Source organism: Oncorhynchus masou, unplaced genomic scaffold (genome assembly GCF_036934945.1).
Source record: "Oncorhynchus masou masou isolate Uvic2021 unplaced genomic scaffold, UVic_Omas_1.1 unplaced_scaffold_446, whole genome shotgun sequence".
NCBI classification, from domain to species: domain Eukaryota; kingdom Metazoa; phylum Chordata; class Actinopteri; order Salmoniformes; family Salmonidae; genus Oncorhynchus; species Oncorhynchus masou.
Window position 1 is genome coordinate 441,553 of NW_027010853.1, and position 18,448 is coordinate 460,000.

At 51.3% G+C, this 18,448-nt stretch overlaps 2 protein-coding genes across 5 annotated transcripts in view; both read right to left on the minus strand.

Annotated features, from left to right (window-relative positions):
* The window catches only part of LOC135535120 (actin-related protein 2/3 complex subunit 1B-like), a 51,158-nt gene extending 39,982 nt beyond the window's left edge, over nucleotides 1–11,176 (minus strand). The window contains exons 1-4 of one of the 2 annotated variants that reach the window (XR_010454816.1): nucleotides 8,097–11,176; nucleotides 7,062–7,188; nucleotides 3,421–3,525; nucleotides 2,992–3,027 (exon numbers count right to left, since the gene is read on the minus strand). Coding sequence is in view for 1 of the 2 variants with exons in the window: in XM_064961841.1 (XP_064817913.1) it covers nucleotides 3,421–3,525; nucleotides 7,062–7,125 (169 nt within the window). In the remaining variant the exon portion in view is untranslated. Of the gene's footprint in view, nucleotides 1–2,991; nucleotides 3,028–3,420; nucleotides 3,526–7,061; nucleotides 7,189–8,096 lie in introns of those variants that run through there. The other variant, XM_064961841.1, reaches the window with a different exon arrangement.
* LOC135535121 (actin-related protein 2/3 complex subunit 1A) overlaps nucleotides 11,129–18,448 on the minus strand; it is a 16,768-nt gene continuing 9,448 nt past the window's right edge. Inside the window, exons 9-10 of one of the 3 annotated variants that reach the window (XM_064961842.1) lie at nucleotides 16,705–16,795; nucleotides 11,129–12,158 (exon numbers count right to left, since the gene is read on the minus strand). In XM_064961842.1, the coding sequence (XP_064817914.1) occupies nucleotides 12,120–12,158; nucleotides 16,705–16,795 (130 nt within the window). In that variant the 3' untranslated portion in view covers nucleotides 11,129–12,119. The other 2 variants (XM_064961843.1, XM_064961844.1) reach the window with 2 other exon arrangements.

Genomic DNA, 18,448 nt, shown 5'->3' on the forward strand with positions numbered 1-18,448 from the left:
CCAGTCTATACCTGGAGAGATGGGAGGGGGGGGCATAGAGTTACTGTCTGGAGCCCAGTCTATACCTGGAGAGATGGGAGGGGGGGGCATAGAGTTACTGTCTGGAGCCCAGTCTATACCTGGAGAGATGGGAGGGGGGCATAGAGTTACTGTCTGGAGCCCAGTCTACACCTGGAGAGATGGGAGGGGGGGCATAGAGTTACTGTCTGGAGCCCAGTCTATACCTGGAGAGATGGGGGGGCATAGAGTTACTGTCTGGAGCCCAGTCTATACCTGGAGAGATGGGAGGGGGGGCATAGAGTTACTGTCTGGAGCTCAGTCTATACCTGGAGAGATGGGAGGGGGGGGGCATAGAGTTACTGTCTGGAGCCCAGTCTATACCTGGAGAGATGGGAGGGGGGGCATAGAGTTACTGTCTGGAGCCCAGTCTATACCTGGAGAGATGGGAGGGGGGGGGCATAGAGTTACTGTCTGGAGCCCAGTCTATACCTGGAGAGATGGGAGGGGGGCATAGAGTTACTCTCTGGAGCCCAGTCTATACCTGGAGAGATGGGAGGGGGGGCATAGAGTTACTGTCTGGAGCCCAGTCTATACCTGGAGAGGGGGGCATAGAGTTACTCTCTGGAGCCCAGTCTATACCTGGAGAGATGGGGGGGGCATAGAGTTACTGTCTGGAGCCCAGTCTATACCTGGAGAGATGGGGGGGGGCATAGAGTTACTGTCTGGAGCCCAGTCTATACCTGGAGAGATGGGAGGGGGGGCATAGAGTTACTGTCTGGAGCCCAGTCTATACCTGGAGAGATGGGAGGGGGGGGCATAGAGTTACTGTCTGGAGCCCAGTCTATACCTGGAGAGATGGGAGGGGGGCATAGAGTTACTGTCTGGAGCCCAGTCTATACCTGGAGAGATGGGAGGGGGGGCATAGAGTTACTGTCTGGAGCCCAGTCTATACCTGGAGAGATGGGAGGGGGGGCATAGAGTTACTGTCTGGAGCCCAGTCTATACCTGGAGAGATGGGAGGGGGGGCATAGAGTTACTGTCTGGAGCCCAGTCTATACCTGGAGAGATGGGAGGGGGGCATAGAGTTACTCTCTGGAGCCCAGTCTATACCTGGAGAGATGGGATGGGGGGGGGCATAGAGTTACTGTCTGGAGCCCAGTCTATACCTGGAGAGATGGGGGAGGGGGGGCATAGAGTTACTGTCTGGAGCCCAGTCTATACCTGGAGAGATGGGGGGGGAATAGAGTTACTGTCTGGAGCCCAGTCTATACCTGGAGATGGGGGGGGGCATAGAGTTACTGTCTGGAGCCCAGTCTATACCTGGAGAGGGGGGCATAGAGTTACTGTCTGGAGCCCAGTCTATACCTGGAGAGATGGGAGGGGAGGGGCATAGAGTTACTGTCTGGAGCCCAGTCTATACCTGGAGAGATGGGGGGGGGGCATAGAGTTACTGTCTGGAGCCCAGTCTATACCAGGAGAGATGGGAGGGGGGGGGGCATAGAGTTACTGTCTGGAGCCCAGTCTACACCTGGAGAGATGGGAGGGGGGCATAGAGTTACTGTCTGGAGCCCAGTCTATACCTGGAGAGTTACTGTCTGGAGCCCAGTCTATACCTGGAGAGATGGGGGGGGGCATAGAGTTACTGTCTGGAGCCCAGTCTATACCTGGAGAGATGGGAGGGGGGCATAGAGTTACTGTCTGGAGCCCAGTCTATACCTGGAGAGATGGGAGGGGGGGCATAGAGTTACTGTCTGGAGCCCAGTCTATACCTGGAGAGATGGGGAGGGGGGCATAGAGTTACTGTCTGGAGCCCAGTCTATACCTGGAGAGATGGGAGGGGGGGGGGCATAGAGTTACTGTCTGGAGCCCAGTCTATACCTGGAGAGATGGGAGGGGGGGCATAGAGTTACTGTCTGGAGCCCAGTCTATACCTGGAGAGATGGGAGGGGGGGCATAGAGTTACTGTCTGGAGCCCAGTCTATACCTGGAGAGATGGGAGGGGGGGGGCATAGAGTTACTGTCTGGAGCCCAGGAGATGGGGGGGGCATAGAGTTACTGTCTGGAGCCCAGTCTATACCTGGAGAGATGGGAGGGGGTGGCATAGAGTTACTGTCTGGAGCCCAGTCTATACCTGGAGAGATGGGAGGGTGGGGCATAGAGTTACTGTCTGGAGCCCAGTCTATACCTGGAGAGATGGGAGGGGGGGGCATAGAGTTACTGTCTGGAGCCCAGTCTATACCTGGAGAGATGGGAGGGGGGGCATAGAGTTACTGTCTGGAGCCCAGTCTACACCTGGAGAGATGGGAGGGGGGGGCATAGAGTTACTGTCTGGAGCCCAGTCTACACCTGGAGAGATGGGAGGGGGGCATAGAGTTACTGTCTGGAGCCCAGTCTATACCTGGAGAGATGGGAGGGGGGGGGCATAGAGTTACTGTCTGGAGCCCAGTCTATACCTGGAGAGATGGGGGGGGGCATAGAGTTACTGTCTGGAGCCCAGTCTATACCTGGAGAGATGGGAGGGGGGGCATAGAGTTACTGTCTGGAGCCCAGTCTATACCTGGAGAGATGGGAGGGGGGGCATAGAGTTACTGTCTGGAGCCCAGTCTATACCTGGAGAGATGGGAGGGGGGCATAGAGTTACTGTCTGGAGCCCAGTCTATACCTGGAGAGATGGGAGGGGGGGGGGGCATAGAGTTACTGTCTGGAGCCCAGTCTATACCTGGAGAGATGGGAGGGGGGGGGCATAGAGTTACTGTCTGGAGCCCAGTCTATACCTGGAGAGGGGGGGGCATAGAGTTACTGTCTGGAGCCCAGTCTATACCTGGAGAGGGGGGGGCATAGAGTTACTGTCTGGAGCCCAGTCTATACCTGGAGAGATGGGAGGGGGGGCATAGAGTTACTGTCTGGAGCCCAGTCTATACCTGGAGAGATGGGAGGGGGGGCATAGAGTTACTGTCTGGAGCCCAGTCTATACCTGGAGAGATGGGAGGGGGGGCATAGAGTTACTCTCTGGAGCCCAGTCTATACCTGGAGAGATGGGAGGGGGGCATAGAGTTACTGTCTGGAGCCCAGTCTATACCTGGAGAGATGGGAGGGGGGGCATAGAGTTACTGTCTGGAGCCCAGTCTATACCTGGAGAGATGGGAGGGGGGCATAGAGTTACTGTCTGGAGCCCAGTCTATACCTGGAGAGATGGGAGGGGGGCATAGAGTTACTGTCTGGAGCCCAGTCTATACCTGGAGAGATGGGAGGGGGGGCATAGAGTTACTGTCTGGAGCCCAGTCTATACCTGGAGATGGGGGGGGGCATAGAGTTACTGTCTGGAGCCCAGTCTATACCTGGAGAGATGGGAGGGGGGGGGCATAGAGTTACTGTCTGGAGCCCAGTCTATACCTGGAGAGGGGGGAGGGGGTCTCTCACCTGTGACCTGTCCGTTGTGCTCCTTCAGTTCATGAATCTTGGTCCACTTGGTCCCGTCCTTCTTATAGATGTGGACATCATGGTTGTTGGGACACAGAGCAATCTCTATAGGGAGATATCACACTATATCTATCAGATCAATCTCTATAGGGAGATATCACACTATATCATCAGATCAATCACACAATATATATCAGATCAATCTCTATAGGGAGAGATCACACTATATCAGATCAATCTCTATAGGGAGATATCACACTATATCTATCAGATCAATCTCTATAGGGAGATATCACACTATATCTATCAGATCAATCTCTATAGGGAGATATCACACTATATATATCAGATCAATCTCTATAGGGAGAGATCACACTATATCTATCAGATCAATCTCTATAGGGAGATATCACACTATATCTATCAGATCAATCACACTATATCTATCAGATCAATCACACTATATATATCAGATCAATCTCTATAGGGAGATATCACACTATATCATCAGATCAATCACACTATAGGGAGATATCACACTATATATATCAGATCAATCTCTATAGGGAGATATCACACTATATCTATCAGATCAATCACACTATCTATCAGATCAATCTCTATAGGGAGAGATCACACTATATCTATCAGATCAATCACACTATAGGGAGAGATCACACTATATCTATCAGATCAATCACACTATAGGGAGAGATCACACTATATCTATCAGATCAATCACACTATAGGGAGAGATCACACTATATCTATCAGATCAATCACACTATAGGGAGAGATCACACTATATCTATCAGATCAATCTCTATAGGGAGATATCACACTATATACATCAGATCAATCACACTATATCATCAGAGCAATCTCTATAGGGAGATATCACACTATATCTATCAGATCAATCACACTATATCTATCAGATCAATCACACTATATATATCAGATCAATCTCTATAGGGAGAGATCACACTATCTATCAGATCAATCACACTATATCTAACAGATCAATCTCTATAGGGAGAGATCACACTATATCTATCAGATCAATCTCTATAGGGAGAGATCACACTATATCTATCAGATCAATCACACTATATCATCAGATCAATCTCTATAGGGAGAGATCACACTATATCTATCAGATCAATCACACTATATATATCAGATCAATCTCTATAGGGAGAGATCACACTATATCATCAGATCAATCACACTATAGGGAGAGATCACACTATATCTATCAGATCAATCACACTATAGGGAGAGATCACACTATATCTATCAGATCAATCACACTATAGGGAGAGATCACACTATATCTATCAGATCAATCACACTATAGGGAGAGATCACACTATATACATCAGATCAATCACACTATATCATCAGATCAATCTCTATAGGGAGAGATCACACTATATCTATCAGATCAATCTCTATAGGGAGATATCACACTATATACATCAGATCAATCACACTATATCATCAGAGCAATCTCTATAGGGAGAGATCACACTATATACATCAGATCAATCACACTATAGGGAGAGATCACACTATATACATCAGATCAATCACACTATATCATCAGAGCAATCTCTATAGGGAGAGATCACACTGTATCATCAGATCAATCTCTATAGGGAGAGATCACACTATATCTATCAGATCAATCTCTATAGGGAGAGATCACACTATATCTATCAGATCAATCTCTATAGGGAGATATCACACTATATCATCAGATCAATCTCTATAGGGAGAGATCACACTATATCATCAGATCAATCACACTATATATATCAGATCAATCTCTATAGGGAGAGATCACACTATATCATCAGATCAATCTCTATAGGGAGAGATCACACTATATCATCAGAGCAATCTCTATAGGGAGAGATCACACTATATACATCAGATCAATCACACAATATATATCAGATCAATCTCTATAGGGAGATATCACACTATATCATCAGATCAATCTCTATAGGGAGATATCACACTATATACATCAGATCAATCACACAATATATATCAGATCAATCTCTATAGGGAGAGATCACACTATATCATCAGATCAATCACACTATATCTATCAGATCAATCTCTATAGGGAGATATCACACTATATACATCAGATCAATCACACTATATCTATCAGATCAATCTCTATAGGGAGAGATCACACTATATCATCAGATCAATCACACTATATCTATCAGATCAATCACACTATATCTATCAGATCAATCTCTATCGGGAGAGATCACACTATATCTATCAGATCAATCTCTATAGGGAGATATCACACTATATATATCAGATCAATCTCTATAGGGAGAGATCACACTATATATCAGATCAATCACACTATATATCAGATCAATCTCTATAGGGAGATATCACACTATCTATCAGATCAATCTCTATAGGGAGATATTACATTATATTCAGAGGGCTGTTGGTTTGTGTGAGTGAGTGTGTTTGCAACAGTATAGCGTGGGAAGCAAGGTCACACTCCTCTCACATCTATGTGTGTGTCTGCCTGCCTCTCAGCGTGTCTGCCTGCCTCTCAGCGTGTCTGCCTGCCTCTCAGCGTGTCTGCCTGCCTCTCAGCGTGTCTGCCTGCCTCTCAGCGTGTCTGCCTGCCTCTCAGCGTGTCTGCCTGCCTCTCAGCGTGTCTGCCTGCCTCTCAGCGTGTCTGCCTGCCTCTCAGCGTGTCTGCCTGCCTCTCAGCGTGTCTGCCTGCCTCTCAGCGTGTCTGCCTGCCTCTCAGCGTGTCTGCCTGCCTCTCAGCGCGTCTGCCTGCCTCTCAGCGTGTCTGCCTGCCTCTCAGCGTGTTTCTCTCAGCGTGTCTGTCTGCCTCTCAATTCTGACATGAGAGAAACACACTGAAAACCGCCAGTTCACCTCCTGTTCCTGTTTATATGACTCACACACTGTGGTTGTGCGTCCGTCTGTGTGCTCTGCCCAGACACACCATCCATTTTGAGCAGAAACCGAAGACTCGGATCGAAACAACCCAAATATGGAGTTAGTTTCCTGAGCTCTGTGGAACACAGCCGTCTCTCTGAGAGACCCAGAACACCAACCCTCTCGCTACAACAGGAAATACCTCCAGCCACATGGGAGCCAATCACAGCCCTCTCGCTACAACAGAAAATACCTCCAGCCACATGGGAGCCAATCACAGCCCTCTCGCTACAACAGGAAATACCTCCAGCCACATGGGAGCCAATCACAGCCCTCTCGCTACAACAGGAAATACCTCCAGCCACATGGGAGCCAATCACAGCCCTCTCGCTACAACAGGAAATACCTCCAGCCACATGGGAGCCAATCACAGCCCTCTCGCTACAACAGGAAATACCTCCAGCCACATGGGAGCCAATCACAGCCGTCAGACTCACTCAACTTAAGCCTGTTTTTTTTTTTGTTTAACTTGGATCAATTTCAGTTATCTTGGTGTGTTTCAATACTACCTGCAATGAATATCAAATGAACTTCACTACAACTCAGCTTTGTGAGTTCCTGCTCAACACCATCTGAGTTGGGTTTCCTCTACTTCTGTCGGTGAGGAAGTCCTATTGACCAATCAGAGAGAGTGTCCTACTCACGGGTCCGGTCCTTGTTCCAGGAGTGGCAGCTGATTGGCTCGAGCAAGAAGCTGTGGTAAGCCATAGCCAAATCAGGACGATGCAGAATCAGAAAGTGAGATGAGCCAATGAGAGGCCTCTGTAGTTCCTGTTGAATAAAAAAATAATGTTTTTTTTGCACTAGACTGCAACGTCACAAACACTTTCAATTGGTCATAAAATCACCATCTAACTGAAAACTTCAGAGAGAGAGAGACTGACAGAGAGTTTCACATATATATATATTCACTTTATATATTATCTACCTCACTTGTTTTGGCAATGTTAACATGCTTCCCATGCCAATAAAGCCCTTGAATTGAGTCAGAGATACAGTCTAGGTTGTGTTAGACTGAGCCTCTGTGGCATGAAATGAATGTCAAACACGCACACTGTATATAACACATCAACACAACGTAGCCTTGTAACGACAGGAAACGGGCTGTTTAAAGTTGTAACAACAGGAAACGGGCTGTTTAAAGTTGTCCGTCACGGCTACATCTTCAATAAGGCGTGTTGCTAACCAACTGTCATTTCCATGGTTCCCGGACTAACGTAAAGCTGGCGTGTCTGACTCCACACAGAACAGTGGTGCCACTGCAGCTGGAACAACGTCCCTCTCTCTCTCTCTACTGTAACGACCCTGGGGGGTTTATAAGAGCGGATATCGACTGTGCCGCTTATAGCGCGCGCTGGACTTTCGGGCTAGAAAGGTCGAGGGTTCGAGTCCTGCTTCCCTGCCTGTTTCATTACACTGGTGTCAGAAGTGGGATCGGACCCTTGCGTCCACGACAGTGCGCGTGCTTGGACGGTGAGAGTGTGCGCGCGAGTCCTGCTTCCCTGCCTGTTTCATTACACAACGTTAAAAACGTGTCATCTTGGTAACTTTTCCTCGTAGTTTTCATTGTTTTGCATTAAAGAAAAGAGAAAAGTTTCTGCCTGGTTGTGTCTGTTTATCAGTAGAACCAACCAGACATGTCTGGACATGTCCGGTCAGCCGAGAGAACTTGTACTTACCCTGAGATGGAGGGATGGCAGGGCAGAGCAACAGACAGACAGGCGACTCGGCAGAGCAGAGCGACAGACAGACAGGCGACTCGGCAGAGCGACAGACAGACAGGCGACTCGGTAGAGCAGAGCAACAGACAGACAGGCGACTCGGCAGAGCGACAGACAGGCGACTCGGCAGAGCGACAGACAGACAGGCGACTCGGCAGAGCAGAGCAACAGACAGACAGGCGACTCGGTAGAGCGACAGACAGGCGACTCGGCAGAGCGACAGACAGGCGACTCGGCAGAGCAGAGCGACAGACAGACAGGCGACTCGGTAGAGCAACAGACAGGCGACTCGGCAGAGCGACAGACAGGCGACTCGGCAGAGCAGAGCGACAGACAGGCGACTCGGCAGAGCATAGCGACAGACAGACAGGCGACTCGGCAGAGCAGAGCGACAGACAGACAGGCGACTCGGCAGAGCAGAGCGACAGACAGACAGGCGACTCGGCAGAGCAGAGCGACAGACAGACAGGCGACTCGGCAGAGCAGAGCGACAGACAGACAGGCGACTCGGCAGAGCGACAGACAGACAGGCGACTCGGCAGAGCGACAGACAGACAGGCGACTCGGCAGAGCAGAGCGACAGACAGGCGACTCGGCAGAGCAGAGCGACAGACAGACAGGCGACTCGGCAGAGCGACAGACAGGCGACTCGGCAGAGCAGAGCGACAGACAGGCGACTCGGCAGAGCAGAGCGACAGACAGACAGGCGACTCGGCAGAGCAGAGCGACAGACAGACAGGCGACTCGGCAGAGCGACAGACAGACAGGCGACTCGGCAGAGCGACAGACAGACAGGCGACTCGGCAGAGCAGAGCGACAGACAGGCGACTCGGCAGAGCGACAGACAGACAGGCGACTCGGTAGAGCAGAGCAACAGACAGACAGGCGACTCGGCAGAGCGACAGACAGGCGACTCGGCAGAGCGACAGACAGACAGGCGACTCGGCAGAGCAGAGCAACAGACAGACAGGCGACTCGGTAGAGCGACAGACAGGCGACTCGGCAGAGCGACAGACAGGCGACTCGGCAGAGCAGAGCGACAGACAGACAGGCGACTCGGCAGAGCGACAGACAGGCGACTCGGCAGAGCAGAGCGACAGACAGGCGACTCGGCAGAGCAGAGCGACAGACAGACAGGCGACTCGGCAGAGCAGAGCGACAGACAGACAGGCGACTCGGCAGAGCGACAGACAGGCGACTCGGCAGAGCGACAGACAGACAGGCGACTCGGCAGAGCAGAGCGACAGACAGGCGACTCGGCAGAGCAGAGCGACAGACAGACAGGCGACTCGGTAGAGCAGAGCGACAGACAGACAGGCGACTCGGCAGAGCGACAGACAGACAGGCGACTCGGCAGAGCGACAGACAGACAGGCGACTCGGCAGAGCAGAGCGACAGACAGGCGACTCGGCAGAGCAGAGCGACAGACAGGCGACTCGGCAGAGCAGAGCGACAGACAGACAGGCGACTCGGTAGAGCAGAGCGACAGACAGACAGGCGACTCGGCAGAGCGACAGACAGACAGGCGACTCGGCAGAGCGACAGACAGACAGGCGACTCGGTAGAGCAGAGCGACAGACAGACAGGCGACTCGGTAGAGCGACAGACAGACAGGCGACTCGGTAGAGCGACAGACAGGCGACTCGGTAGAGCAGAGCAACAGACAGGCGACTCGGTAGAGCAGAGCAACAGACAGGCGACTCGGTAGAGCAGAGCGACAGACAGACAGGCGACTCGGTAGAGCAGAGCAACAGACAGGCGACTCGGCAGAGAGACAGAGACAGGCGACTCGGCAGAGCGACAGACAGACAGGCGACTCGGTAGAGCAGAGCGACAGACAGACAGGCGACTCGGTAGAGCGACAGACAGGCAACTCGGTAGAGCAGAGCGACAGACAGACAGACAGGCGACTCGGCAGAGCGACAGAGACAGGCGACTCGGCAGAGCGACAGACAGACAGGCGACTCGGTAGAGCAGAGCGACAGACAGACAGGCGACTCGGCAGAGCAACAGACAGACAGGCGACTCGGTAGAGCAGAGCGACAGACAGACAGGCGACTCGGCAGAGCGACAGAGACAGGCGACTCGGCAGAGCAACAGACAGACAGGCGACTCGGTAGAGCAGAGCGACAGACAGACAGGCGACTCGGCAGAGCAACAGACAGACAGGCGACTCGGTAGAGCAGAGCGACAGACAGACAGGCGACTCGGCAGAGCGACAGAGACAGGCGACTCGGCAGAGCAACAGACAGACAGGCGACTCGGTAGAGCAGAGCGACAGAGACAGGCGACTCGGCAGAGCAGAGCGACAGACAGACGACTCGGCAGAGCAGAGCGACAGACAGACAGGCGACTCGGCAGAGCAGAGCGACAGACAGACAGGCGACTCGGTAGAGCAACAGACAGACAGGCGACTCGGCAGAGCGACAGACAGACAGGCGACTCGGCAGAGCGACAGACAGACAGGCGACTCGGCAGAGCAGAGCGACAGACAGGCGACTCGGCAGAGCAGAGCGACAGACAGACAGGCGACTCGGTAGTGCGACAGACAGACAGGCGACTCGGTAGAGCGACAGACAGACAGGCGACTCGGTAGAGCGACAGACAGACAGGCGACTCGGCAGAGCAGAGCGAGACAGACAGGCGACTCGGTAGAGCGACAGACAGGCGACTCGGCAGAGCGACAGACAGACAGGCGACTCGGCAGAGCAGAGTGACAGACAGGCGACAGAGCAGAGTGACAGACAGACAGGCGACTCGGTAGAGCAACAGACAGACAGGCGACTCGGCAGAGCGACAGACAGACAGGCGACTCGGCAGAGCGACAGACAGACAGGCGACTCGGCAGAGCGACAGACAGACAGGCGACTCGGCAGAGCGACAGACAGACAGGCGACTCGGTAGTGCGACAGACAGACAGGCGACTCGGTAGAGCGACAGACAGACAGGCGACTCGGCAGAGCAGAGTGACAGACAGACAGGCGACTCGGTAGTGTCGATTGATTCTTTATTAGACACATCACAGGTACATCCTCCATCTGATGACATAGGAACCATCCCAAATAGCACCCTGGGTCCTTGACAGTGAACTATTTCTGACCATGGGCCCATAGGGACACGTCACAGAGGATAGCCGCTATAGGACTCTGGTCTAAAGTAGTGCACTATATAGGGACTAGTGTGCTATAGGACTCTGGTCTAAAGTAGTGCACTATACAGGGACTAGTGTGCTATAGGACTCTGGTCTAAAGTAGTGCACTATACAGGGACTAGTGTGCTATAGGACTCTGGTCTAAAGTAGTGCACTATACAGGGACTAGTGTGCTATAGGACTCTGGTCTAAAGTAGTGCACTATATAGGGACTAGTGTGCTATAGGACTCTGGTCTAAAGTAGTGCACTATATAGGGACTAGTGTGCTATAGGACTCTGGTCTAAAGTAGTGCACTATATAGGGACTAGTGTGCTATAGGACTCTGGTCTAAAGTAGTGCACTATATAGGGACTAGTGTGCTATAGGACTCTGGTCTAAAGTAGTGCACTATATAGGGAATAGGGTTCTATAGGACTCTGGTCTAAAGTAGTGCACTATCTGGTCACATTTGCGACTCAGCACATTCTTCAATGGTGACTTAGTGTTGTAGTGCCGAAGTCATTTTAGACACAAAACACCTGTTGTTGTTATTATTACATTAGAAAAACATACACTGATGTGGAATGTGGTACATCCCGGGGTCGTCAAGTTGACCTATGACCCTTCGTTTACATAAACAAACAATCAGCGGTAATGTCAGCTCAGAGAGGGTGTGTGTGTGTGTGTGTAGAGGTGTCTGTGTGTGTGTGTAGTCAGTGCTTTTTAAACAGATACTTCTTAGCGTGGTCAGACTGTTACTGGCCGCTTGGAGGGGGGGGGGTTGTCAGGGAAACGGGGGGGGGTTGTCAGGGAAACGAGGGGGGGGGGGGTTGTTGTTTAGCTGGTCCTTCACATGATCCTCAGCCCCTGGATGGACGCCTCCAGACTCTGTGGAGACAACAACACATCGGTCAATAACAGAGTCACCAGTCTACTGACTAAGGCTGGTCTACAGCTGGGGGCCATGTTGTCCTGTCTAACAGAGTCACCAGTCTACTGACTAAGGCTGGTCTTCAGCTGGGGGCCATGTTGTCCTGTCTAACAGAGTCACCAGTCTACTGACTAAGGCTGGTCTTCAGCTGGGGGCCATGTTGTCCTGTCTAACAGAGTCACCAGTCTACTGACTAAGGCTGGTCTTCAGCTGGGGGCCATGTTGTCCTGTCAATAACAGAGTCACCAGTCTACTGACTAAGGCTGGTCTACAGCTGGGGGCCATGTTGTCCTGTCAATAACAGAGTCACCAGTCTACTGACTAAGGCTGGTCTTCAGCTGGGGGCCATGTTGTCCTGTCAATAACAGAGTCACCAGTCTACTGACTAAGGCTGGTCTTCAGCTGGGGGCCATGTTGTCCTGTCTAACAGAGTCACCAGTCTACTGACTAAGGCTGGTCTACAGCTGGGGGCCATGTTGTCCTCTGTCAATAACAGAGTCACCAGTCTACTGACTAAGGCTGGTCTACAGCTGGGGGCCATGTTGTCCTGTCAATAACAGAGTCACCAGTCTACTGACTAAGGCTGGTCTTCAGCTGGGGGCCATGTTGTCCTGTCAATAACAGAGTCACCAGTCTACTGACTAAGGCTGGTCTTCAGCTGGGGGCCATGTTGTCCTGTCAATAACAGAGTCACCAGTCTACTGACTAAGGCTGGTCTTCAGCTGGGGGCCATGTTGTCCTGTCTAACAGAGTCACCAGTCTACTGACTAAGGCTGGTCTACAGCTGGGGGCCATGTTGTCCTGTCAATAACAGAGTCACCAGTCTACTGACTAAGGCTGGTCTTCAGCTGGGGGCCATGTTGTCCTGTCTAACAGAGTCACCAGTCTACTGACTAAGGCTGGTCTTCAGCTGGGGGCCATGTTGTCCTGTCTAACAGAGTCACCAGTCTACTGACTAAGGCTGGTCTTCAGCTGGGGGCCATGTTGTCCTGTCAATAACAGAGTCACCAGTCTACTGACTAAGGCTGGTCTACAGCTGGGGGCCATGTTGTCCTGTCTAACAGAGTCACCAGTCTACTGACTAAGGCTGGTCTACAGCTGGGGGCCATGTTGTCCTGTCAATAACAGAGTCACCAGTCTACTGACTAAGGCTGGTCTTCAGCTGGGGGCCATGTTGTCCTGTCAATAACAGAGTCACCAGTCTACTGACTAAGGCTGGTCTACAGCTGGGGGCCATGTTGTCCTGTCTAACAGAGTCACCAGTCTACTGACTAAGGCTGGTCTTCAGCTGGGGGCCATGTTGTCCTGTCAATAACAGAGTCACCAGTCTACTGACTAAGGCTGGTCTTCAGCTGGGGGCCATGTTGTCCTGTCAATAACAGAGTCACCAGTCTACTGACTAAGGCTGGTCTTCAGCTGGGGGCCATGTTGTCCTCTGTCAATAACAGAGTCACCAGTCTACTGACTAAGGCTGGTCTTCAGCTGGGGGCCATGTTGTCCTGTCAATAACAGAGTCACCAGTCTACTGACTAAGGCTGGTCTTCAGCTGGGGGCCATGTTGTCCTCTGTCAATTACAGAGTCACCAGTCTACTGACTAAGGCTGGTCTACAGCTGGGGGCCATGTTGTCCTGTCTAACAGAGTCACCAGTCTACTGACTAAGGCTGGTCTTCAGCTGGGGGCCATGTTGTCCTGTCAATAACAGAGTCACCAGTCTACTGACTAAGGCTGGTCTTCAGCTGGGGGCCATGTTGTCCTGTCAATAACAGAGTCACCAGTCTACTGACTAAGGCTGGTCTACAGCTGGGGGCCATGTTGTCCTGTCTAACAGAGTCACCAGTCTACTGACTAAGGCTGGTCTACAGCTGGGGGCCATGTTGTCCTGTCTAACAGAGTCACCAGTCTACTGACTAAGGCTGGTCTACAGCTGGGGGCCATGTTGTCCTGTCTAACAGAGTCACCAGTCTACTGACTAAGGCTGGTCTTCAGCTGGGGGCCATGTTGTCCTGTCAATAACAGAGTCACCAGTCTACTGACTAAGGCTGGTCTTCAGCTGGGGGCCATGTTGTCCTGTCAATAACAGAGTCACCAGTCTACTGACTAAGGCTGGTCTTCAGCTGGGGGCCATGTTGTCCTGTCAATAACAGAGTCACCAGTCTACTGACTAAGGCTGGTCTTCAGCTGGGGGCCATGTTGTCCTGTCTAACAGAGTCACCAGTCTACTGACTAAGGCTGGTCTTCAGCTGGGGGCCATGTTGTCCTGTCTAACAGAGTCACCAGTCTACTGACTAAGGCTGGTCTTCAGCTGGGGGCCATGTTGTCCTGTCAATAACAGAGTCACCAGTCTACTGACTAAGGCTGGTCTTCAGCTGGGGGCCATGTTGTCCTGTCTAACAGAGTCACCAGTCTACTGACTAAGGCTGGTCTTCAGCTGGGGGCCATGTTGTCCTGTCAATAACAGAGTCACCAGTCTACTGACTAAGGCTGGTCTTTAGCTGGGGGCCATGTTGTCCTGTCAATAACAGAGTCACCAGTCTACTGACTAAGGCTGGTCTACAGCTGGGGGCCATGTTGTCCTGTCTAACAGAGTCACCAGTCTACTGACTAAGGCTGGTCTTCAGCTGGGGGCCATGTTGTCCTGTCTAACAGAGTCACCAGTCTACTGACTAAGGCTGGTCTACAGCTGGGGGCCATGTTGTCCTGTCAATAACAGAGTCACCAGTCTACTGACTAAGGCTGGTCTTCAGCTGGGGGCCATGTTGTCCTGTCAATAACAGAGTCACCAGTCTACTGACTAAGGCTGGTCTTCAGCTGGGGGCCATGTTGTCCTGTCAATAACAGAGTCACCAGTCTACTGACTAAGGCTGGTCTTCAGCTGGGGGCCATGTTGTCCTGTCAATAACAGAGTCACCAGTCTACTGACTAAGGCTGGTCTACAGCTGGGGGCCATGTTGTCCTGTCAATAACAGAGTCACCAGTCTACTGACTAAGGCTGGTCTTCAGCTGGGGGCCATGTTGTCCTGTCAATAACAGAGTCACCAGTCTACTGACTAAGGCTGGTCTTCAGCTGGGGGCCATGTTGTCCTGTCTAACAGAGTCACCAGTCTACTGACTAAGGCTGGTCTTCAGCTGGGGGCCATGTTGTCCTGTCAATAACAGAGTCACCAGTCTACTGACTAAGGCTGGTCTTTAGCTGGGGGCCATGTTGTCCTGTCAATAACAGAGTCACCAGTCTACTGACTAAGGCTGGTCTACAGCTGGGGGCCATGTTGTCCTGTCTAACAGAGTCACCAGTCTACTGACTAAGGCTGGTCTTCAGCTGGGGGCCATGTTGTCCTGTCTAACAGAGTCACCAGTCTACTGACTAAGGCTGGTCTTCAGCTGGGGGCCATGTTGTCCTGTCTAACAGAGTCACCAGTCTACTGACTAAGGCTGGTCTTCAGCTGGGGGCCATGTTGTCCTGTCAATAACAGAGTCACCAGTCTACTGACTAAGGCTGGTCTACAGCTGGGGGCCATGTTGTCCTGTCTAACAGAGTCACCAGTCTACTGACTAAGGCTGGTCTTCAGCTGGGGGCCATGTTGTCCTGTCTAACAGAGTCACCAGTCTACTGACTAAGGCTGGTCTTCAGCTGGGGGCCATGTTGTCCTGTCAGAGTCACCAGTCTACTGACTAAGGCTGGTCTTCAGCTGGGGGCCATGTTGTCCTGTCAATAACAGAGTCACCAGTCTACTGACTAAGGCTGGTCTACAGCTGGGGGCCATGTTGTCCTCGTCAATAACAGAGTCACCAGTCTACTGACTAAGGCTGGTCTACAGCTGGGGGCCATGTTGTCCTGTCAATAACAGAGTCACCAGTCTACTGACTAAGGCTGGTCTTCAGCTGGGGGCCATGTTGTCCTGTCTAACAGAGTCACCAGTCTACTGACTAAGGCTGGTCTACAGCTGGGGGCCATGTTGTCCTGTCAATAACAGAGTCACCAGTCTACTGACTAAGGCTGGTCTTCAGCTGGGGGCCATGTTGTCCTCGTCAATAACAGAGTCACCAGTCTACTGACTAAGGCTGGTCTTCAGCTGGGGGCCATGTTGTCCTGTCAGAGTCACCAGTCTACTGACTAAGGCTGGTCTACAGCTGGGGGCCATGTTGTCCTGTCAATAACAGAGTCACCAGTCTACTGACTAAGGCTGGTCTTCAGCTGGGGGCCATGTTGTCCTGTCTAACAGAGTCACCAGTCTACTGACTAAGGCTGGTCTTCAGCTGGGGGCCATGTTGTCCTGTCAATAACAGAGTCACCAGTCTACTGACTAAGGCTGGTCTACAGCTGGGGGCCATGTTGTCCTCGTCAACATTTCATTCCAGTGAATATCATTAATTACATTCTACTATAAGGATTGAAAAATCACAATGTGATGACAACTAATTAATGAACCTGACCAGGAATGTGTCTCCGTATGTGTGTGTGTGTGTGTGTGTGTGTGTGTTTGTGTGTCTCTGTGTCTGTTACCTTGAAGTCCCAGATGGTCATCGCTCCATCGATGCCCGTGGTGCAGAACTTACGACAGTCCCTCTGGTCTCCCTCATAGATAGAGACTTGACTGGAGGAGAGACAATAGAACAGGGTCAGTCAGTCCCTCTGGTCTCCCTCATAGATAGAGACTTGACTGGAGGAGAGACAATAGAACAGGGTCAGTCAGTCCCTCTGGTCTCCCTCATAGATAGAGACTTGACTGGAGGAGAGACAATAGAACAGGGTCAGACAGACAGTCCCTCTGGTCTCCCTCAGAGACAATAGAGCAGGGTCAGACAGTCCCTCTGGTCTCCCTCATAGATAGAGACTTGACTGGAGGAGAGACAATAGAACAGGGTCAGTCAGTCCCTCTGGTCTCCCTCATAGATAGAGACTTGACTGGAGGAGAGACAATAGAACAGGGTCAGACAGTCCCTCTGGTCTCCCTCATAGATAAACACTACAGTCGTGGCCAAAAGTTGAGACACAAATATTAATTTTCACAAAGTCTGCTGCCTCAGTTTGTATGATGGCAGTTTGCATATACTCCAGAATCTTATGACGAGTGATCAGATGAATTGCAATTAATTGCAAAGTCCCTCTTTGCCATAAAAATGAACTGAAACCCCAAAAAACATTTCCACTGCATTTCAGCCCTGACACAAAAGGACTAGCTGACATCCTCTCAGTGATTCTCTCATTAACACAGGTGTGAGTGTTGACGAGGACAAGGCTGGAGATCACTCTGTCATGCTGATTGAGTTCAAATAACAGACTGGAAGCTTCAAAAGGAGGGTGGTGCTTGGAATCATTGTTCTTCCTCTGTCAACCATGGTTACCTGCAAGGGAACACGTGCCGTCATCATTGCTTTGCAACAAAAGGGCTTCACAGGCAAGGATATTGCTGCCAGTAAGATTGCACCTAAATCAACCATTTATCAGATCATCGAGAACTTCAAGGAGAGCGGTTCAATTGTTATGAAGAAAGCTTCAGGGCGCCCAAGAAAGTCCAGCAAGCGCCAGGACCGCCTCCTAAAATTGATTCAGCTGCGGGATCGGGGCACAACCAGTACAGAGCTTGCTCAGGAATGGCAGCAGGCAGGTGTGAGGGCAGCTGGCAGGTGTGAGTGCATCTGCACACACAGTGATGCAAAGGACTTTTGGAGGATGGCCTGTTGTCAAGAAGGGCAGCAAAGAAGCCACTTCTCTCCAGGAAAAACATCAGGGACAGACTGATATTTTGCAAAAGGTAGAGGGATCGGACTGCTGAGGACTGGAGTAAAGTCATTCTCTCTGATAAATCCCCTTTCCAGTTGTTTGGGGCATCCGGAAAAAAGCTTGTCCGGAGAAGACAAGGTGAGCGCTACCATCAGTCCTGTGTCATGTCAACAGTAAAGCATCCTGAGACCATTCATGTGTGGGGTTGCTTCTCAGCCAAGGGAGTGGGCTCACTCATAATTTGCCTAAGAACATGAATAAAGAACCAACACCTCCGAGAGCAACTTCTTCTTATTATTATTTTGGGTCCATGAAACTCCCCAAATCCCATTGAGAACTTGTGATCAATCCTCAAGAGGTGGGTGGACAAACAAAAACCCACAAATTCTGACAAACTCCAAGCATTGACTTTGCAGGAATGGGCTGCCATCAGTCAGGATGTGGCCCAGAAGTTAATTGACAGCATGCCAGGGCGGATTGCAGAGGTCTTGAAAAAGAAGGGTCAACACTGCAAATATTGACA